The following is a 23340-nucleotide window of genomic DNA, read 5'->3' as shown; positions in this document are numbered from 1 at the left end:
AAGGGTTAGGTCATAAATAGGGTTTCGAATTTTTGGTCTGGTCATAAATAGGGTAGGGCATATCGCAGATTTTGGTCTTAAAGAGGGTAATGGGTTTGGGAAGCGAGCCGCACACCCCACCCGATTTTTCTGAGAGTATCCCCCCGGATGCAGCCATTGTTGATAAAGGGTAAGATATTTAGCACGCGCCATTACATGTTACAAGTCATTTCTGTGAGTCACATAACAATGGTTCACTTATTTTCAGAAAATGTGCATTATACATAAGTTTTTAATTGGCTCTTAATTGTGATAGATAACCTTTAAATTTCAATTTCCAAAACCAGCCGACTTTCACAGGGAGAATAAGGCGCAAAATGAAGAAGGAATGAATTTAGCCTATGAAACAGATTACCGGAAAGTTGCAAATACTACCACCTTGGTAACATGTACTTATGGCGGGCTGCGAAAACATGTGGGTTGATCCAGCTCAATGAAATAATAATATTCTTAACATATTGAGAAAAGAGAGGTGTAAATCTGCTTAAAAGTAACTTATTTCACACGAACTAAAGTGAATTTGTAATATTGCGAGGTCTTTTAAAACGAATATCGTATCACTTTGGTTCAACTTGATGTATCTGTTGTTTACATTCCCGTTGTTTTTCATAACATGTCAATTTACACTACGTTTGGACGGTTGTTACCTTATAATTAAAAGTATCGCTTCTTTTGGGATACTTGCTAACAACTACAGATCTAATCAATTCTTCTTGAACTCGGTATTTGCCGAGCGTTTGAAAACGTGTATTGTTTTTATATAAATATGTTTTTGCTTTTGTCGCATCCGACTAGACTCAAACCAAAGAGCAGAAATGTTATAATAATAAAAATGTTTTAAATATAAAGTTTGACTTGATCAAAGCTGTAAAAGCATTGAATATTTTATGTAACTGACCTAGTCTGTCCTCAGACCCTCTATTTTGTCTTGAGTTCGTCGAGATCGCAAGCTTAGCAAAATATTAACTCGGCGCGTGGGACAGACTAAACCTGATCGACAAGTAAATATAAAGTATACGATTTCTTCAAGAGAAGAGATAGAGTAAAGTCAGCTTTATTTACTAGTAAACAGGGCAGCCCTTCGAGTGCTAGGCTGGTATGACTAGTGGCCCTGACTATGATATGTTTTCACGAAACTTATCATAACTGCAACTTACGCTTGATTTCATATTGTTCTATGTAAGATTTCGGGGAGTGTCTAATCAGCGCGGGTCGCGGGTGAACAGCTCGGGTCGCAGGTAAATTGGTGTGGATTAACTAAAACAGTGTCTCAGGCAGTAAGACGTCGTGAGTTAGGTACATTGTCGAAGTAAAATTCGCTTCAGGTGTGTTTTATTATTTTATGTCCGAGCAAATGGTAGTTAATCTTTACTTTACCACGGCCTTCCTACGCTTTTATAATATTGAGAAACCGGAACTTTCCCTCTTAGAATTAACTACGATAAAAGTCCCTTCGAGAGACGACTGCGAAGAACTTGATTTAGCTTTAGTTGTCTCGTTCTCTTGCTTTGCCTTTTGAAGCCTCTGTGAAAATAGTCTGCTTCGTATCGGCCTGTAACCACCACCTCTTGCATCGTCAGACCTCCTAGACTCGACACTTGCGTTGTGCCGATCGTACGGGGTAGGACTAGCCATCTGGTTGTTTGAGTCACCGGCCCTATCCTCGTCCCTCAGATCTTCTATCTGCGGCCTTTCGCCTTTTTTAGTTGACTTCTTTTCGCTTCGTCTTGTCTTTGCTAGGGAGGGACCACTGCCTCCCTTACCGTTGTCATTTTAAAGTGCCTTATATTCTACTTCCAGCTGCTCGTTGTCTCGGGCATCAGCATGAGCTGCATAGAGAAGGGACATGTTCATACGGTCTCTTTTCACCCAGTTGGCGTGAATGGTTTCCGCTTGATTCATTTTCGGAGTACTTAGTAACGGTACGATTCGACCCACCTGAGTGTGTAAATGTTTTCGATCGTTTTCCTCTTCATTGAAATTCTCTAAGCCTTCCTTGGCCTTGTTGACGACTGCATAGTTCTTTAAATTAAAATGTCTTCTGTCTTCTTTTCTTAACTTTCGAGCCTGCCGGTTCCGGCAATCTTAGAAAATAACATTGGCTAGTCTTGACTCCGCTTTCCAGGGCATGGGGACCAACTGACCGTCGCAAACCCTCCATATTTGGCTATGCCATATCAGTAACCCAGCCACGAAGATTAAAGTTAAGAAATACTTCTTATTTCGACTTTCTTTCCATAGAACTTCGTAAAAGTTGTTCTAAAAAAGCTCGACTTAGCAGCAGTCTTCACTTTCACATTCCGTCGTGGCGAGAGGTACAAGTCTTCTGATTAGAGAATGATTGACGCTAGTAGTCAGTGAAATCAAACCTTTGCACCTCTTTACCTTCCCGTCGAAAAAACAAAATTCTTGACTCAAGACTCAAGATCTGGTCTTCAGTTCTGTCCATGCTAAGTGCCAATTTTGCTCTAAACTTACTGGTCTTAATAACAAATGACGGCTTATCAGAATTACCACGCCGGTCATTTAATTTATAAACATAATATGGGTCACGAGAGTCGGCCAAAGGAACAGGTGTTTTAAAAATGTTATTGAAGATAGGTCTACCAAAGATCATCCTTTATTGGTCTTTATAATCTAGATAGGACCCTGCGCGCGTTCTGATTGGTCAAAAACCCATGTTTCATCAGAGTTTATAAAATAACTGAGATACTACGCACGCTCTGATTGGTTAATAGAGTTGCTAAACCTATGTTCTATTATACCGGTAAACCACGGTTCCCGATCTACGGCGGTTCGACGCGGGAACTAGAGAACTCGGAACTCTAGCGATAACAAATGTAATAAACAGTTTTGCCTTTCACTGGTCGAGATATCAATAACACGAATATCTTTTCACTCAACATAAAAATTTGCAAGGAAAAAAAGGACCAGAAGTTGGTCGTCATATAAAGTTTTATCTGTTTTTTCCGCGGCAAAAATTTTACGCCGACTCCGGTTACGCTTGAGATTAAAATTAAGGAAGTTTTGAACCCTTTTTTCGGTGCTTTCCACGATCTGTGGAAGACGGAGTCAGCTGGGCTTGACTGATCAATTTGGGTTGCCAAAAAAGCAGGGAAAAGATTTCCTTCTATCAGAAATTTTGGGTTTAAATTAAGCTTAAATGCATGCATGCATGACACGATAAATGAATTTGGTTTTTATAAGCTTAGCTTTCAAGCAATAGTTTTCATTCAGCAAAATACAGAGAAACACGGACGTCATAGTCTTCAGCACAAGTAAATAAATTCTGAATAAATTTCGGAAGCAGCGTTTCTGTAACTAACCTTTATTCCATTCGCAAAACTTTGGAAAGTTTAATATCGTTAAACACTGCGTTGAACCACTTCGCCAAGCATATTCGAACCCTGATATGAACTTTGGACTACTTGCAAACTTCTCCTACAGCCTTTTATATCCGTGACGACCGATTCCACCTACGAATCCCTGCATTTCCCCGTCAGAATACTTTTGAGTTAATTAATATTCTTTTGCCTTTCACCGATGACCTTTTCCTTTCCCTTCTTAAAACTTTCTTACCGTGAAATGTTTTCGTCGTTTTGCCCTGCGGATTTCGTGTCCAGCGCGGAGTCTATGCTTTCATTCTTTCAGTCGCTGTGATTGGTTTGTCGCGTGATCTCATGAATTTGATGAGAATAAGCAACTTGATCACGAACAGTACAATACATTTTCCTCTCATTGACAGGCTATTTTTATAGTTATTTCATAAAAGCGATAGACCACCCTCTCTAGGGGTTTACCGGCGCAATAAACCACTTGGGATGTTAAAAGAACACTCGAAAAGCCTGTAAATCACTCGCCTAACGGCTCGTGATTTGCAAGCTTTTCTCGTGTTCTCCCAAGATCCCGCGTGGTTCATTGCGCCAGTAAACCCAGAGAAAGAGTGGTCTATTGCTTAAATAAAACATAGAAAAAGCGTGTCACTCTGGACATTTGAGAACACTCGCGAAATGTAGAAAACACTCGCCTGCGGATCGTGTTTTCTTTATTTTCCTCGTGTTGTCGAATGCCCGTCGTGTTTTATCACAGTGTAATACACGGCTCAGGCTTCTTTATTTGTTAAATCAAAACGTTTATTTCAGGTTTTTTGCTTATGGTTACTTTAGCGTTATTAGCTGTCAATCAATTTATCACTCCTTCTTTAACAAACAAATAAACGCAGTCACATCGATATAGTTGTGGAAGAAATTCCAATAGTATAAAACATGCCTTACAGTGGCTTCTTGCTTATTATATAACGCATTTTGCAGGAAACCTTTTTAAATCTTTAGTGGACTGCTTAAGAGGTCCGCTTAATACAGGTTTGACTGTAATATTAAGATGTCCAAAGGCGAATGAGATGGAAATTAGTTCTACATTACTGTGCGTCTAACAGCAATTGTGGGATTGTTATTCCAGTCTCAGTTGAGTCTTGAAAAAGCTTAGCTTATTGAATCTTTATATTTAGCTCAGTAAGGAAGCTTGACGCCATATGGCTGAAGCAATCAGATGCAAAGGCTAAAATGGGCAATGTTTTTAACATGTAGACACTTGTATGGTTTTTACAAGTCTGCTTGTTTTTCCCTCGTAGGAGTCTGATCTCCCGGCATGTGGCAATGACTTCACCTTCACAGAAATCTCGAAAACATGGCGAGCTACATCCATCCCCTGGCAAATTACATGTAACAATACTAGCGTCAGAATGGAGATCAACTAAAGGCGGACTCTCCACCATAAACAGAGAATTAGCCATAGAGTTGGCTAAATGTCCTGAGGTACAAATCTCTTTCTTTGTTCCACAATGCAGCGAAGAAGACAAGAAAACGGCCCTTGGTCACCACATTGAAATTGTCGAGGCAACAAGACTGACTGGGTACGATGAACTAGAATGGCTTAGCTTTCCGCCAGATCATTTGCAAATTGATGTCATCATTGGTCATGGGGTGAAGCTTGGTCACCAAGCACAAGTAATAAGGAAGTCTCACAAATGTAAGTGGATTCAAGTTGTCCACACAGACCCAGAGGAACTAGGAATGTATAAGTCGTACCAAAATCCGATTTCCACGGGCGAGAAGAAGCACAAAGTAGAAGTGGAACTTTGTGAAAAGGCTGACTTCGTTGTAGGAGTTGGGCCGAAGTTGTGCGAGGCTTTTCGCAGATATCTTCGCTGGTGTAAGAAAGATGAAAGCATTCTTAACATTACCCCTGGTGTCTTTGATGAATTTGTGAATGTTGAACATGCTGCTGAAGAGAGAGAACGATGTGGCGTTTTAGTGTTTGGCCGCGGAGATGCTGAAGATTTTCAGTTAAAAGGTTTTGACGTTGCTGGCAAAGCCGTCGCTGAGTTGAATGATGCTCATCTTGTTTTCGTTGGTGCACCTGAAGGAAAGCACGAGGACATAGCAAAGCGTCTGCTTGAGTGTGGTCTTCCTGCTCACCGCCTGACAGTGAGAAGCTTCCTGCAAAGCAGAGAGGATTTGAAACGATTGTTCTGCGAAGTAGATCTTGTACTGATGCCTTCCAGAACAGAGGGCTTTGGCTTGACTGGCCTAGAGGCATTATCAGCTGGTCTCCCTGTACTTGTCAGCAAGAACTCAGGATTTGGAGAAGCCCTAGGTAAAGTACCGTTTGGTTCTGCGTGTGTGATTGATTCTGAGGATCCTCTGGTGTGGGCTGAAGCTATCAAGAAAGTCTGGAATAAAGATAGAGAGACAAGACTTCAGGAAGCTGAACTGTTACGTTCTTCCTATAAGAAGAATTACAACTGGGCCAAACAAAGTCAAGGTCTTGTTAACCAAATGTTAACCCTCGTTGATGGTATGTACTTATAGTGCATTTTTGTTGAATATCTACGAATTTATAACAAGTGATAGTGACTGTGACGTGAAAAGCTAGACGTTTTTAAACAAATTTTGTATCACCCCACATTAAGAATGATAAACTCGACACTGGACCGGGCTGTCCAAAGTATGACCAAACTAATTCGGTGAAACTGTGATTTTTGATTTCAGGTCTGTAATGTTTCAGTGAAGCCGTTATGTTGATATTTTTCGACTTCACCCAAAAACAGTTCTCAGAGAAACACGTTTTATTGTATTAGTGTTAATCGGTATACCAGGCCAAACTGCTGATTTTCAAAAATGGCTACTCTTTTGTTTAACTTAAAATATCTCTCTGTTTGCAGGTCAAACCAACTTTGTTAAAGATTCAGCTCAAAGCCGAAAACGCAAATTTCCTGCAGTTTCATCGTCTTCTAGTACCCAGGATATCAAGAGGATGCTTGTCGAGTACCATGCAGGTAAATGGCAGCTCCGAACTGTAACAATTTTATAAATAAGTCATGTTATGACCAGCTTTGCAGGAAGTTGTAAGATTACGAAAATTTTAATACACTCGAACCTCTTCTTACGGACACCTTTATATTACGGACAGTTAATATTTGATCCCAAAATTCGAGAATTCATACATTCTTAGACAGTTCATTTACCTCTATGATACGGACACTTCCATACTCTTCATTAATACTAATATGGAAAATTGAGGAGACGATGAACTTCACCTAGGTTCTTGGTGCTTAGTGGCACACGAGACCTCAAGAAGAGTAAGGATCAAATAATGAGTCCAATAGGTTAGAGTGGTTTTCAATTGAGAGTCGTAGAACGAAAACACCAAACCAATTAGTTACCAATTAGACTACTCAGCGAAGCTGAAAACCTAGGAAACCCAAAACCAAAACCCAAGTCAGTAATTGCGTGATTACTTTCGACAATACAATACAATGTTTTTACAATGTTTCATCGTGACTTCCAGTAATAAATTATGTATAAACCAGACAAACGCGTGATCATTTACTCAGCTAACCAATTAGATAGAAGATTATTATAACGGCAAGAATTTTGACTGCTTCCAGCTATGAAAAGTATTCGTGATCTGCAGCAAATGGAGAGTGATCCAAACGAGTTCAACAAGAAAACTGACGCAACAGCGAATCTGCAAAAGATTGCTTCAGACAAGGGATTCAGCATTTGTGACAACCCAGGATCGGGAAACTGTATGTTCTACGCACTGTCAGAGCAACTGCAAAGCGTGAACGGAATCGAAATTTCGGTGACTGAACTGCGGAAAAAGTTAGTCGGATTCCTCAGGAACTCCCCCAAACTGGTAAGTCAGCGGTCCATAGGTGTCTTCTGATGTGAATGAAAGTGTGCTTTGTATAATACTAGGAAAACAGGGCTCTCAAATTTCTTCGAGAAACTGATGATGGAATTTGAATATTATAGTCCTTTCTCGAGCACGTAATCATAGTTATTGCCAGGCAAAATAACCAGCAAAAGCTTTGGTATCACCAGGAACTTTGTGTCCCTGGCCCAATCGAGGGATGTTACCTTATTAGATAAACTGTGTCAACATAATTCCATAAATCTAGTAACAACCTGGTTAGGTTTTGAATACCCATTCAGTGTAAAAACGTGAGTTATTGTTAAGAATATTGAAAACCAAACGTCGTTTACTTTGTATAGGTCAGGACGACTGTCATATCGTGTCAGCTACTTTTAGTCCATTCAATTAACTTTAGACTTCTTTCGCTCTCAAAGCCCGATGGAACAGATTTGTTCAACTTTGTGCATGGATACCCATCTTGGGCTGATTACTTGAGAAGTATGGAAAAGGATGGCACATGGGGCGATCACTTGATTTTTCGTGCCGCAGCAAACTGCTACAAAACTCCTATTCGTGTAATCAGCAGTCTTGACTGTGATTTAATCATCAATCCAGATCATCTTGTTGGCAACACCAGCCTGCTTGTTTTGGGACACATTCACGAGAAACACTACGTTAGTCTACAACCCAGACAAGGTACGTTGCAAGGATTTGATAAGCCAGTAAAACCAACATAAAAAATTTGTTCTCTCGATTTTAAGGTAATTAACAAGTGGCTCTCAATTAGTTTGCTGTTTTAGCTCGATAGCAGGAATTTTCCCAATTTTGTTGAAACCGAAATTCAGATCATAGCTGCGGTGCGATGTGACAGTGTAGGTATAAGGAAACATGATTTTAACTTTTCTTTTGCCGGACATGGTATTACAACAGGGTTTCAAGAAGATAAGTTAAGATGCAGATGATAAAACAACCTTTTTAAAATAGTCGGCTTAAGCTTTAGTTTTAATAAATTTCTTTCAAGTCGCCACAAATAAGGCATCGTTGATATCAGCAGTATAAGTAGTTCGTCTAATGTGAACGTTGGGTGACTGACCGATGTAAGTGTGATTTGATTTCAGTTGTGTAATGTTTCCTCTGAAGCCGTTATGTTTACATTTTTCGACTTCACCCCCAAAAAAACAGTAGTGAGAAGCACTTTCGCATGTTCATTTAACTTTTAATATTGTATTAGTGTTAATCGGCATACCAGGAAAAACTGATGATTTTCAAAAATGCAAACTTTCTGGCTAATCTTTTGTTTAATTCAAAATACCTTTCTGTGTGCAGGTCAAACCAATTTTGTTGAAGGCTCAACTGAAAGCCGAAAACACAAATCTCCTGCAGTTTCATCTGCTTCTAGTACCACGAGGATGCTTGGCGAAGACCATGCAGGTAAATAGCAGATCTGAACAGGCAGTAACAGATTTATACTGAAATAAGTCATGTTTGTATAGGTAATGATCTAATCATACGGTTTCGAGTTCAATTTGGAATTAATTTGCAAGTTTTTAAGTATACGAAAATTTTAATACACTGTCTTGAACGTCTTCTTACGGAAACATCTATATCACGGACAGTTAATTTGATCTCAAAAATCCAGAATTCATACATTCTTAGACAGTTCATATACCTCTATAATACGGACACCTTCACACTCTTCATTGATACTAATATGGACAATTGTGAAGACGATGAACTTCACATAGTTCGTGGTGCTTAGTGGCACACAAGACCTCCAGAGGAGTAAGTATCAAATAATGAGTCCAATAGGTTTGAGCGGTTTTCAATTGAGTGTCGTAAAATATTCTGCTGGCAGCCGTTTTTCTCTCTAAGGGTCACTTAGACGAGTGTTTAGTCATCGCGAACGCAAAAGCGCGGTATGGCAGCGGTCGAGTAGGGAAGAAGGCAAGACGAGAAATGTTTTCCTTCCCGTGCGTGCCGCGTCCATGTCTCGTCCCATTCCCCTTTAGGATAAACCGTCTCGCCTGGTAACCCCTGCTGAAGTTCGAGAGGAAAACAGACTGCCAGCAGTCTAGTTGTAAAACGAAAACCAAACCGGTGTACTTACCAATTAGACTACTCAGCAAATCTGAAAACCTAGGAAAACCAAAACCAAAACCCAAGTAATTGTCTGATTACTTTCGACACTGAAATTCGAAACCCCAATTTGTTTTTATTTCGTACAATTCTTATTCTTTCTTAGTTTTAGTTCGACGTTTAGTCTTGAAAAAGTATTTGTATGTGCGTATGACTTGCAGCAATAAATAATATATAAACCTGAGGAACGCGAGATCTTTTACTTAGCTAACCAATAGATAGAAGATTATTATAACGGCAAGAATTTTGACTGCTTCCAGCTATGAAAAGTATTCGTGATCTGCAGCAAATGGAGAGTGATCCAAACGAGTTCAACAAGAAAACTGACGCAACAGCGAATCTGCAAAAGATTGCTTCAGACAAGGGATTCAGCATTTGTGACAACCCAGGATCGGGAAACTGTTTGTTCTACGCACTGTCAGAGCAACTGCAAAGTGTGAAAGGAGTCGAAATTTTGGAAACAGAACTGCGGAAAAAGTTAGTGGAATGCCTTGGAAACTCCCCTAAGCTGGTAAGTCAATGGTCCACAGGTGGCTCCTGATGTGAATGAAAGTGTGCTTTGTACAATACTGGGAAAACAGGGCCCTGAAATCTCTTCGAGTAAATGATGATGGAATTTAAATCCTATAGTCATTTCTCGAGTACGTAATCATAGTTATTGCCGGGGAAAATAACCAGCGAAAGCTTTGGTACTATGATCAGTAGGAACTTTGTGTCCCTGGCTCAATCGAGGGGATGTACCTTACTAAGTGAACTATCTGTCAACATAGTGCCATAAACCTGTCAAAGCCTGAAAAATTTTTTAGGTCTTTTTTCCAGTACATGTAAAGTTATGGCTGCATTCGCATTTATCATCATGTCTACATTTAATTGCTACTGTTGGACATCTATTACCAACTAAGTTAGTTTTTGAATAACCTTTCCGTGTAGAAACGTGAATTATTGCCAAGAACTTGAAAAACTTCTCTTATAGTATAAGCCTGGGTGATTGACATCTATTGTGAGCTACTTTTAGTCCATTCAATTGATTTCAAATTCTTTTCTCGCTCAAAGCCCGATGGAACAGATTTGTTCAACTTTGTCCATGGATACCCATCTTGGGCTGATTACTTGAGAAGCATGGAAAAGGATGGCACATGGGGCGATCACTTTACTCTCCGAGCCGCAGCAAACTGCTACAAAACTCCTATTCGTGTGATCAGCAGTCTTGACTGTGATTTAATGATCAATCCAGATCACCTTGTTGGCAACACCAGCCCACTTGTTTTGGGACATATTCATGCAAAACACTACGTTAGTCTGCAACCCAGACAAGGTAAGTTGTAAGGATTTGATGAGCGAGTAAAACCAACATAAAAAATTTGTTCTCTTGGTCTTCACGTAAGTAGCGAGTAACTCTCAATTAGATCGTTATTTGAGTTGAGAACCTAATAGCGGCCATTTTCCTTATTTTGTTGAACCCGAAGTTCAGATCACATCTGGGATACAATGTGATAGTTTAGCTATAAGAAACACGATTTTCACTTTAATTCATTTAACATGGCATTATGACAGGGTTTCATGAAGATAAGTTTAGATGTAAATGCTAAATGCACCTTTAAAATAGTCGGTTTAAGCTCTAGTTTTCATATATTTCTTTCAAGTCGCCACAAATGAGACATTGATAATATCAGCAGTACAAGTAATTCGTCTAATATAAACGTTGGGTGAGGCTAGTCCTGAAAAGGACTGTAGTTGGTCATTGACTTTGTGACAACCTGCCGGGAACTTTCGATCAGGGGGTTTGAAATGCCAGTCACCTTTTCACGACTACTATGTCTACCCAAGATGATCACATAAGACGACTGTACAAACATCATGTGGTATGGCATTTATTTGTTGCATCTTAACTGGTGTTTATTTTTTAAACCACAGTTTTCAAACTTTACTTGCTTTTCTGCGTAACATATCGAGGTCCGCTTGAGGTGTGGTGTAGGTAAACTTTATCCTGACCGAGGAAATAACTGAAACGTTTACACTAGATACTGCAAACTCGTTGGAATTATAGATACTTTCTGGTCATACATGAATTTACAATGCGAGATAACCTGAACTGTGCATATTCTCTCGTGTTCTGTAGATTGTCAGAGCTCAAGTCAGGGAGAAGAAGGATTGTCAGTTTCATCTACTACTCAGGGTACTCAGACGATGAGTGGAGAACAGAGAGGTACTTGCGGCTCTGAAAACTAAAAAAATTAAATTTATATTAGAACAAACCTAGCCTCTTTTATCAAGCTTACTCCCTAATAGTCATTAAATTATGAAAATTAGCTAAGAAGAATTCGTGAGTGAAAGAAAGAATACATGTAATGAACATCGCTAAGTTTTCAAACTTTGTTATTTATTTGTTCTTACAAAGACCGTTCATGTCACCAGTGTAATAATTTTGTGCCTGTCTCTTATTTCCTGATTACAATTGTGGCCCTCGTACAGTTATTACAATTGTAATTTTTAGTACATTTGCGGTGGCCTACCCTCATGATACATTTGTGGCAAATTAACAGTTCTGATCAGAAAAGGAAAAGATGAAGAGCACATCAATATCCCATCAATTATGGCTTTAAGCTTGAACAGTCATGTGGTCATCTAAATTTTGTTGCAGTTTCGTAGAATTTCCGACTCTTACTTCAAGTTTAATTTTTGACGATCGGTGTAGAAATACAAATTATGTAACTCAGTGAAACGCATGAGCTATTGCTTAGCTACACAATTAGAATTAGTTATAACTGAAGGAATTTTGTTTGCTTCCAGCTATGAACATTATTCATGATCTGCAGCAAATGCAGTGCGATCCAAATAAGTTTCACAAGAAAACCGGCCTGTCAGAAAATCTACAAAAGATTGCTTCAGACAAGGGATTCAGCATTTGTGACAACCCAGGATCTGGAAACTGTATGTTCCACGCACTGTCAGAGCAACTGCAAAGCGTAAAAGGAATGCAAATTACGGAAACAGAACTGCGGAAAAAATTAGTGGAATACCTTGGGAACTCCCCCAAACTGGTAAGTCAGTGGTCCACAGGTGGCTTCTGATGTGAATGAAAGTGTGCTTTGTACAAGATTGGGAAAACAGGGCTCTGAAATCCCTTCGAGTAATATAACTGATGATGAAATTTCAGTTCCATAGTCTTTCCTCAAGTACTTGGGCCAAATAACCAGTAGATGCTTTGGTATTAGTAGGAACTTTGTGTCCCTTGCCCAATCGAGGGATGTTACCTTATTAAGTAAACTGTCTGTCAACTTAATTTCATAAAATTTATCAATAACCGAGTTAGGCTTTGACTAATCACTCAGTGTAAAAAGGTGAATTATTGTTAAGAACTTGAAAAACTAACGCTTATTTTGGTATAAGCAAGGACTTAGTTAATAAAGAGAAATGGCTAGGAAGGCCGATGAACATCAAAGAAACAAACAATCAGGCTAAGATTTATGTTGGAAGGTCTGAGACCCTACACATCGTTTGTTTTATGCTCATAGGTTATGAATGAATTACATAATCACAATGCTTTTTTTTTGTTAGTTGCATGAGCACACATATATCCACCTTTTGTATTTTGCCAGGTTTTGTGCAGGTTCAACATACAAAAGAGCAAACAAAAACATACAACAAAGAACTTTGCCAGGTTTCCTAACCATTTCCTTGTGTTAATCATATCCAGGACGATGGACATACAGTGTCAGCTACTTTAAGCTTATTCAATTAACTTAAAAGCTTTTTCTCTCTCAAAGAGCGATGGAACAGATCTGTTCAACTTTGTCCATGGATACCCATCTTGGGCTGATTACTTGAGAAGCATGGAAAAGGATGGCACTTGGGGCGATCACTTGGTTCTCCGTGCCGCAGCAAACTGCTACAAAACGCCTATTCGTGTAATCAGCAGTCTCGACTGTGATATAATCATCAATCCAGATCGTCCTGTTGACAACACCAGCCCGCTTGTTCTGGGACATATCCATGAGAAACACTATGTCAGCCTTCGACCCAGACAAGGTAAGTTGTAAGGATTTGATGAGCGAGTAAAACCAACATAAAAAGCATGTGCTCTTGATTTTAACGTAATCAACGAATTACTCGCTCCCAATAACAGTCGAACCTGTATATAACGGCCACCCTCGGGACTTGAGGAACTGACCGCTTAATACAGGTGGCCGCTTAATACAGGATCACTAAAAAACACTCACTGGGCGTGGTCTAACGATATGGTACTGTTCTCCAGCACATTGCGGACATCTGGAAAGCATTGTCGATACTAAACGGCCGATTATCAGCTTACAATAACTTTGTAAATGTTACTTCTTTTTAGAAAACAGTCCTAAGATAATACGCACGCTGATTGGTTAAAAATCGTGTTGCTATAATTCAATGGAAACACAGAACTAGCACGAGCTGTTGACGTTATGATGGCGCGAGCAAAGAGAATTTACACTTTGATAATCAAAGTTAACAAGCTGTTTTCCTTTTTTTCGTCGCGGTGTTTTCTAAAGGAAAGAGAAAACATGTTCTCCGTGTTTTTATCGAGATATAGAAACAATCGTGAAAGTTTGGGAGCCTGTGGAAACACTCGCCTGCGGCTCATGTCCCCACAGCATTTCTCGTTCTCCCAAACTTCCACTTGTGTTTCTATAACTCGATAGAAACACGGTACATGTTTTTTATTTCTTAAATAGTGATGATGGATCGCATTTGTAACATAATAAAATACCGCATAAAATGATATGTAACTTAGTTTCTGTTCAAGGGTGGCCGCTTAATACAGTTAAAAATAACAAAGAAAGACAAACATAGGACTGCTACAGGGTGGCCGCGGCCGCTTAATAGAGGTGGCCGCCTAAAACAGGTAACAAATACAGCGTTTGCATGAGCGAAAAATCGGGAATTTGAAAACTGGCCGCTTAATAGTGGATGGCCGCTTAATACAGGGCCGTTATATGTAGGTTTGATTGTATTGTTGACCCTTAAATTCAGAATTGCCTGGCTTTTAGGACCATGATAACAAAACATAAACAACATCTTAGGGAAGTAGATTAAAAGAGGTGACTGATAAAGTGTTTTTATGTGAACTGTTATAGGCACTACTCCCAAATTAACCATCACGACAGAGGAATCCAATTATGCTCAGCTGTGTCAGATTCTGGTCACTATGGGCGTAGGAGTTCTGAGAGAAACATTTGACAGAATCATTCCACCACAAAATCTTCGGAAACATTTGAAAGACTATCAAAATCATCAGACACTGCGGTTACTTCAAAAGCAAAGAATCCTCAATTCAAAGCAATGGGGTCAACTGTATCCTGGTCGTGCTTCTTCGGTGTCATCCGAACACTTCGACCCTACACTTCTTATGGTTCTGTTGAGGACAGTTTGTGAGTTGACTCCGCCAACTGCTGGCTGGGACACTCCTCCTCATGCAACAGACACCAGTCGTGAGGCTGACATAGCCCGTGTGAGGTATTTCATGAATACTGTGCTTGACCATGCAGACAAATCCCGTGTTAGTGATGCAGTATCTGTTAATTACTGCGAGAACATCCGGGAAACGCTGGTGAGATTAGGAGGAGCTGGTTATGGTGACGCCATGGACAAAATCATGCGTCACAAAACGGACCCTATCACCGAGGAACATTACAAGGAGCTCCTGATGCAGTGGAAAAAGAACGAGGATCGCATCAAGGACAAAATGAATGAGCTGGATAGTGCGACGGAATCTTCTGGAGATGAGGGTGAGTTCTGAGTTGTACCAATAGTTAGACATGGAATAATCATGTCAGAACCGACTTTTGTCAATATTCGGATCTGCTGATACAGTGACTTCGTGGTCTTCAATAAATGCCTTTTTATTGAACATTTGAAAATGCAATTAACTTCAAGAAAACAAAGAAGTACAGGCAGTCAACCTTGGAATTTATGCCCTGAAAATTGGAGAAAAACAGGGCCTTTCGATTCATGGACGCCATTCCGTAAAATAATCACTTTCCTAGCTGTGAGGACGGAAACTTTCCCAATGAGCAGAAAAAAGGTACATGTCAGCAAAACGGCTAAATAGAGTAAGCCAAAAGGAACATGCAGAACTCAAAGAAAACTCGGCTTTAACAAATTTCCCTATGTGTGCACGTTCCAACAAAACATTGAAATAATTGCTTCCTTCAAGAGAGATTTTTGCGTTCTCAGCTTTTGCGTGCTCAGTTTCAACTACTCGCGATAACAGCGCCCAACTCCATCCCCCCCGAGGGACGGGGACAATTACATATAGCTATGTACAGCGTCCAATTGCTGTTTTGAGGTAAAATAAAACACCGAGGTTAAAGGCTTAAAATGTTTTACCTTAGTTTAACTTGCATTTTCCAAGACTAAACAAAATTTGATGAGTACCAAGTTATTTGCAACTGTTTTGAAAGAGGAGAATAGTGTTTTTGACTTAGTATTACTAACGGCATATTCGTACTTTTTTATTCTGGCTCCCTCTACTTTGAAAATTTTAAATGTATACCTTTTAAATTGTGATTCTGTGATTCTTCAGGAGGAGGACATTTTGCCGGTCAACATCTATTCATAATATTTATTTAGTACATTGCAATAGGAAAGTCAGTTTGTTACGCTTATGTCATACTGTAGCTTTTCAGTGGTGCTGATAGGGAAAGCGGTCTTTGCTGCTAGAACGCTGTGCCTGAAAATTCCGATAAGACAATGGCCCTACAGAATTCAAAAACTTTATTTATCAAGTGCCAAAAGAGAGATCAAGCAAGTCGACAACGTAAACATCCCTGATATCTTATGCATGGTAAACATAATTGCAAAGTATATAATTTTTGCCTGTCAGGTTTAACCGAAGTAATTTATATTTCTTAGCTTAGTTAAAATAAAAAGCATATTTTCTAATCTAGTTTATTGTCGTTTTCTCTTTTTCTAGGCATGTCTTATCCAGCGCATGAGATAGAAGGGATCCGCCAGCTCTACAAAACCCGTGAAGGCAGTGTGCTACCAGTACCATGGTGTGAAGAATTCAGCTTTAATCTGGATGACATTTTCACCAGGCTCAGGTTTTTGAACAAAGAAAAAACAAGAGGAACGCTGGCTGAAGAAATCACCAACATGACAGCTATCTTCAAGGCGCATGAAGGAAGTCAGAAGCCACGGACTGTTTTGATTGAAGGAGATCCTGGTATGGGAAAGACAACTTACTGTCAAAAGCTGGCGTATGACTGGGCAAATAGACGGGAAGAATGGGACGAGTCTTTTCCAGAAATCGAATTGCTGCTTCTGCTTAGATGCCATGATATCGAGACTAACATCTGGGAGGCTATCGAAGAACAAATTCTCCCCAAAGATATTAACAAAGAATCCAAAGAAAGCATTTTTAAATTCATCCGTGAAAATCAGTCCAAAGTTTTGTTAGTACTTGATGGTTTAGATGAAGTGGATGATCCTAGTAAACTGGCCATGTACTTAAAACTTGCTGAAGGTAGAGAATTCTCTAAATGTCGCATCGTTTTTACATCTAGACATGAAGTTGGAATGAAATTTAGGCGATTCTGTGATACCTTGTGGGAAATTGTGGGATTCACTACGGAAGATGCAGAAAGTTTCATCTTCAAGTATTTTAAAAACAACAGACCTTTGGCTGACAAACTCCTAGAACAACTTTCACCTTGGTCAGGATCTAGAGACTTACGTCAAATGATGGCAAATCCTTTAAACACCACTTTACTTTGTCTTCTTTGCGAGGATTTCCAGGGTTCTTTTCCGACGAGCAGGACTCAGTTGTACGTTAAAATTGTACTCTGTGTTTTGAGAAGATATGAAGAGAAGAACCAATTGGCGAGTACCAACGACGACCTGATTAAAGTTTACGAGAAAGAGCTGATACATCTGGGCCATATGGCGTTCAAATCTCTGTGTGAAGGACAGCTATATATTGAAGAAAGCAGATTTGATTGCAGTTCGACTGTTTTCAGTCTTTTAACTAAGTTTGGATTTTTATCAGTCCAAGTCAGTCTAGGTAGTCGAAGAAGACGTTGTGTGCGTTACGGATTTACGCACAAGAGCTTTCAAGAATTCTTTAGTGGTTTCTATCTCGCTTCGAAGATTCTCAGCGGAGAAGTTGACTGTGACACAGTCGTGACTGATGAGAGATATTTACATGAACTGAAACAAGTGTTTTTGTTCATGAGTGGAATTGTTGTCTCACGATGCGAAGAAACCGCAGTGTGTCTTGTGGAAACTATCGCCGCACACATAAAAAGCAAACTTGAATTAATTAGTAATCTGAAATTCGCGTTTGACTGTATAGAGGAGTGCGCAACCCATAAGAAAAACCTTCAATCGCAATTGTTGCATACATTTGGTTCCCACCTCGACATTACGGCCTTACAGTTAATTGGTGCAAGAGTACGTGATGCACCGTTGTTTTCTGAGTATTTCTTTGAGGCTCTTACTGTAAATACCTCTTTGACTCATTTGGATATGAGTAGATACGATATGGAGGATTCTGATTTTGGTTTCCTTTCTGATGCTATTAAAGTCAATACCGTATTGACTAATTTGGATTTGAGGTTTAACGGTATTGGTGCTTCTGGTGCTGCTTCCCTCTCTGATGCTATTAAAGTGAATACCGTATTGACTAATTTGGATTTGGGTGCGAACAATGTTGGTGGTTCTGGTGCTGCTTCCCTCTCTGATGCTATTAAAGTCAATACCGTATTGACTAATTTGGATTTGGGTGAGAACAATATTGGTGATTCTGGTGCTGCTTCCCTCTCTGATGCTATTAAAGTCAATACCGTATTGACTAATTTGGATTTGAGTTGGAACTATATTGGTGATTCTGGTGCTGCTTCCCTCTCTGATGCTATTAAAGTCAATACCGTATTGACTAATTTGGATTTGAGTGGGAACAATATTGGTGCTTCTGGTGCTGCTTCCCTCTCTGATGCTATTAAAGTCAATAGCGTATTGACTAATTTGGATTTGAAGTTTACCGGTATTGGTGCTTCTGGTGCTGCTTCCCTCTCTGATGCTATTAAAGTCAATACCGTATTGACTAATTTGGATTTGGGTGAGAACAATGTTGGTGGTTCTGGTGCTGCTTCCCTCTCTGATGCTATTAAAGTCAATACCGTATTGACTGATTTGGATTTGAGTTATAACGGTATTGGTGCTTCTGGTGCTGCTTCCCTCTCTGATGCTATTAAAGTCAATACCGTATTGACTAATTTGGATTTGAGTTATAACGGTATTGGTGCTTCTGGTGCTGCTTCCCTCTCTGATGCTATTAAAGTCAATACCGTATTGACTAATTTGGATTTGAGGTTTAACGGTATTGGTGATTCTGGTGCTGCTTCCCTCTCTGATGCTATTAAAGTCAATACCGTATTGACTAATTTGAATTTGAGGTTTAACGGTATTGGTGATTCTGGTGCTGCTTCCCTCTCTGATGCTATTAAAGTCAATACCGTATTGACTAATTTGGATTTGGGTGAGAACAATGTTGGTGATTCTGGTGCTGCTTCTCTCTCTGATGCTATTAAAGTCAATACCGTATTGACTAATTTGGATTTGAGTGGGAACAATATTGGTGCTTCTGGTGCTGGTTTCCTCTCTGATGCTACTAAAGTCAATACCACTTTGACTAATTTAATTTTTTAGACGGATCCAACTTGGTGATTCTGAACGTGCCTCCCTCTCATGCACAAACGGTCAATAATGGGTTCAGTTTAATGGCTTTAGGTTTTAATGTACTGATTAGGCCTTGCAGCTAACCTAATCCAGTATCTTGCTGACTATGTATATCGCGCAAGTGTGTAAATGCTTCAGTTTACATTTTACAAAACTGATTTATGTGAAATTGCTGTAAATTGGTGTAAAAGGTTGTTATCGCTAGCAACATGGCAGTTGTAAATATACAGTATGGCTTCCAGAAGATAGTTTGCGTGAGTGTCTTTAAATCTTGATATTGAAAACTATTTAAAGATTTTAAGGCAAACGACCAATTTTTTAAGTTTACAAGACATGTTTCGACAGAACTTCTGTCATCTTCAGTTGAATGATTACAAAGCAAGTTGAATAATAAGCAGACAAAAATGCTAATTAAGACAAATAGTAACAAAAGAACGTGAAAAGGTATAAATTAAAAGGATAATTTTAGATTTACATGGTGTAATTGCTGATTGAGGCAAGGTAGTTCTTTTTGAATATGGACAGCCTCCTTTATCTTGAGTTGAAAGCTGGTAGTGGCGTGATCTAAAATATGAAAGCAGTCTATTGAACACAATGAGCGACAACGTTCAGAATTCTGAAGATGTTTGAAAATGTGAGAGGTCCTATCAACGGCTAAGTGCTCACGTACGCGTGCGGAAAAATGTCGGGCGGTTTCGCCGACATAACAGGCATTACAGCCCGTACATGTAAACTTATAAACCACACGTGAACGAAGCCCGCCGGGGATAGGGTCTTTCACACCAAAAAGGTTACCTATCTTAAAGGAAGAAAAAACTAATTTGATGTCTAAATCATTACAATAGCGCTTGATTAAGTGTGGAATCTTCTTCTGAGTGATGACAGAAAAATGGCCTATGTACGGCAGCTTAAAGTAAAACGTGGGCGAGGTGGTAAGGGGGTAGCCCCGGGGACAATGATTGCTATGGGTCCCAGTGATGTAACGGTTAACCACTTTTTCAATTAAATGGGCAGGGAAAAGGTTCCTTTTGAGAATTTCAGTAAGCTTGGTTATGTCCTCGTGTAACCCCAACCAAGTGTTGTTGATCTTGTAGGCCCTGTCAACAAGAGTACTAATGAGACCTACTTTGAATGAGTACGAGGTGAAGCTAAAATAATTAGTTAATAACCCAGTAAAGGTATTCTTACGGTAAACCCTAGTTAGGAAAGAATTAGTGTCACTATTATCAATAAGAACATCTAGAAAGGGTAATTTGCGATTAAGTTCTTTTTCCATAGTAAACCTTATGTTGGGGTGCCTAGAGTTAATGTAGTCAAAAAATATAACAGCATCGTGCTCCGAGTGAAATAAACAAAAAGTGTCGTCAACATACCTACGATAAAATAAAATTTTAGAGTATTGAAAATTTTCCAACCATAGTTTTTCATGATGCCCCATAAAAAGATTGGCTAATACGGGAGCAAGGGGAGACCCCATGGCCACACCGTCAATTTGGTCATAGAAAGAACCGTTAAATAAGAAATGGGTCTGGGCGGTGGCTACAATGAAAAGGCTTCTAAGTTCAGGTTTACCTAACTCAAGGTCAGGATTGCCCTCGGAAATATAATTGACGGCCAGGTCAATGCATTCCTCAAGAGGTATGTTAGTAAAGAGACTTTCCACATCGAAGGAAACCATAAATTTACCAATCAGCAATTACACCATGTAAATCTAAAATTATCCTTTTAATTTATACCTTTTCACGTTCTTTTGTTACTATTTGTCTTAATTAGCATTTTTGTCTGCTTATTATTCAACTTGCTTGGTAATCATTCAACTGAAGATGACAGAAGTTCTGTCGAAACATGTCTTGTAAACTTAAAAAATTGGTCGTTTTCCTTAAAATCTTTACGTGTCTGCTGTTATCTAGACCTTTTGAAAACCATTTAAATGATTAAGTTCTTTTAAAGATTGTCACCTTTGTCATAATCTGATCAGCGCTAACAAGTCGCCGAAGACTTATGTAGTCTTGTACTAACGAAAAACTGACGCTCTATTTCGCCGGTACTGTGGTAGCTGACTCGTTCCCATTCGTTTTCATACAACTTCATGCAGAGCGGGGAACGGGGCGAGCCGGGAGTGCAGGGTGAGATCACCCCTTGCTCACCTTGCGCCGTGCCGCGTGTTGAATGAAGACGACTGGGAACGAGTCAGCTGTGGTAGACATTTTCACATAGCAATGCCCATAGAAACGGTTGTTTTATGTCAGAGAAGTGCTTACAATTTACACCCATTTCGACTTAGTTCAATTATATTTGGGACAGAAACCTTAATGACGTATGCCAATGAAAAATTTAGAATCCTTTAATTAATACTCTGATACCAGAATCATGGATGATAAAGAGCCTTTACTCTCCGTGCTGGAGTCACGTGAAACGTGTCTAGATATTAAATACAAGTATTTTCTAAATGATATGTGCAACCCTTCATGCCCCCGCTGTTTAAAACGCATTGATTTGGACTCTCAGAGAATAACAACAAAACAAAATCAAAAGGCCCCTTTGGGCTATCTCGCCTAACGTCTCTTCCCGTCATGCAATATACTCCTCCAGATTACTGGTCCCTCTCAGCCAACCATTAGCCCACCGGGTCTCTATGTGTACCTGTATCAACTTCAAGTCCGTTAAGGTCATTCCACTGAAATAGAAGCTGCACTGAGATTTTTGTCAAAATTTTGCCTATTGATTATTTATATTATAGGAACTTAAATTTGGAAATAAAAATGTGGCGTCCCTGTGTTGGTTTAGGAACAACAGCACCTTGTTTATACCCAATAAATCCTTATAATAGCACCATGATTATAGTCACGATTGCTCACTAAATTCACCTTTCCGACGATTGTCTCTTGCTGTCGTATCGATCCATACTCTTTATTTTGATCCTTTGATAGATTCCGAGATATGACAATGTTTTTCTAAGAGTTAATTCCGTGTTCCGATAGATATTTTCCGTAATACAGAGATAGATCAATGTCCACGCTAGACTCCTTTCCGTTCTCTACGATTCCTTTTCTGCACACGTTTTTCAAATGTCAATCACGAGACTCGACTCAGACCTCGCAGGTCAAACCAGCTCCAGTCCCTAACTTATTTACAACACTTGCTCAACACTGAGAATTGGTCCATATTTATTTTACATAGAGAAATTTATTACTCAATTCAAAATAACAGAAAAAAATTATAGGTCACCGTACTCGTTTTCGAAAAAATGACGAATTAGCTCTATGGCGAGGTCCAGCAGTAAAGAAAAAGCCGCCATTTTTTGATCCGCGGGCGCTAATCACGCGTGAAATCATACGAAGCATGGATACGCCATGCAATACTGCGGAATGCTCTTAAAAACTGAATCGAAGCTGTTTATACTCCTTGCCGGGTGGTGAGAGGCACTATGAAAGTACAGGTGGTAGAGACGTTGTATACAATTTACGTGACATGCTCTTGGAAATTGGGTAACGATTTCAGCCGTTACGCGTTTAAGCCAATGTTTGAAATTGCGTCGAAAATTGCTCTAAATCAAAAATACTGCGTGTAGAAAAAAAAATACATATACATATGTTAAAAATGTCTTACTTGACGTTTGTCGAGTTATACTTTCAGGTGTTTTGCTTCCATTAAAGAGAAAGAAAAGACCTGCGGCCCAGTGGGCCAACGTTCCGTATTCGACCTCCATACATTCGACAATATTGGTCCAAAATCTCGCGAAAATTACCTCACGACAACCGTCTATTAACTATTCTTCTATTTGCTTCTGCTAAGGTTCCAAGGTTTATTTTAATCGCCAAAGAAACGCTCGTTTTTGGGCTCTAGCATTCTATATCTGCTTCGTCTCTATCCGCAAAGCCTGGTTCCCTCTTTTGAGATAAGCACAAGCGTAAAGAAAAGCACAAGCACAAGGATCACACCAGCAACATTCGCATGCGCAGTGTGAGTTACATAGCGCTTATGCTTGAGCTTCACTTGCGCTTATCTCACAAGTGTGAACCGCGCTTAACTGGTTACCTTGGGTGCGGGATTTGAAATTCTTGCTCGGCGACCGCGCCAAAGTCGCCCCCAGCCGGGGAGGGGTACAGGACAGTTTTCATCATGCAAACTGCACCGTGCGACTGTCCCTTGGTCAAAAGAACTCCGACCAAGGCGAAATTGTAGAACTTTCCTTCCAATAATAACCTGTTTTTCAGCAGGAAAACTACAGGGACCCTCATGATGAAAATTGCT

General features: G+C 39.7%; 2 protein-coding genes across 4 annotated transcripts in view; both read left to right on the top strand.

Annotated features, from left to right (window-relative positions):
• The window catches only part of LOC145466629 (uncharacterized), a 29283-nt gene extending 7600 nt beyond the window's left edge, over positions 1–21683 (top strand). For 2 of the 3 annotated variants that reach the window (XM_081450334.1, XM_081450335.1), the window contains exons 2-13: positions 4670–5895; positions 6263–6376; positions 6989–7239; positions 7674–7935; positions 8566–8670; positions 9636–9886; positions 10429–10690; positions 11495–11581; positions 12166–12416; positions 13143–13404; positions 14484–15134; positions 16322–21683. In XM_081450334.1, coding sequence (XP_081306460.1) covers positions 4695–5895; positions 6263–6376; positions 6989–7239; positions 7674–7935; positions 8566–8670; positions 9636–9886; positions 10429–10690; positions 11495–11581; positions 12166–12416; positions 13143–13404; positions 14484–15134; positions 16322–19056 — 6432 coding nt within the window. In that variant the 5' untranslated portion in view covers positions 4670–4694 and the 3' untranslated portion in view covers positions 19057–21683. The remainder of the gene's footprint in view (positions 1–4669; positions 5896–6262; positions 6377–6988; positions 7240–7673; positions 7936–8565; positions 8671–9635; positions 9887–10428; positions 10691–11494; positions 11582–12165; positions 12417–13142; positions 13405–14483; positions 15135–16321) is intronic. The other variant, XM_081450336.1, reaches the window with a different exon arrangement.
• The window catches only part of LOC145466671 (piezo-type mechanosensitive ion channel component 1-like), a 64655-nt gene that overhangs the window by 33330 nt on the left and 7985 nt on the right, over positions 1–23340 (top strand). The window lies entirely within an intron of this gene.

Source organism: Orbicella franksi, chromosome 13 (assembly GCF_964199315.1).
Source record: "Orbicella franksi chromosome 13, jaOrbFran1.1, whole genome shotgun sequence".
NCBI lineage: Eukaryota > Metazoa > Cnidaria > Anthozoa > Scleractinia > Merulinidae > Orbicella > Orbicella franksi.
Note: the sequence above shows the minus strand (reverse complement) of the source record. Positions and strands in the feature narration are given on the sequence as shown.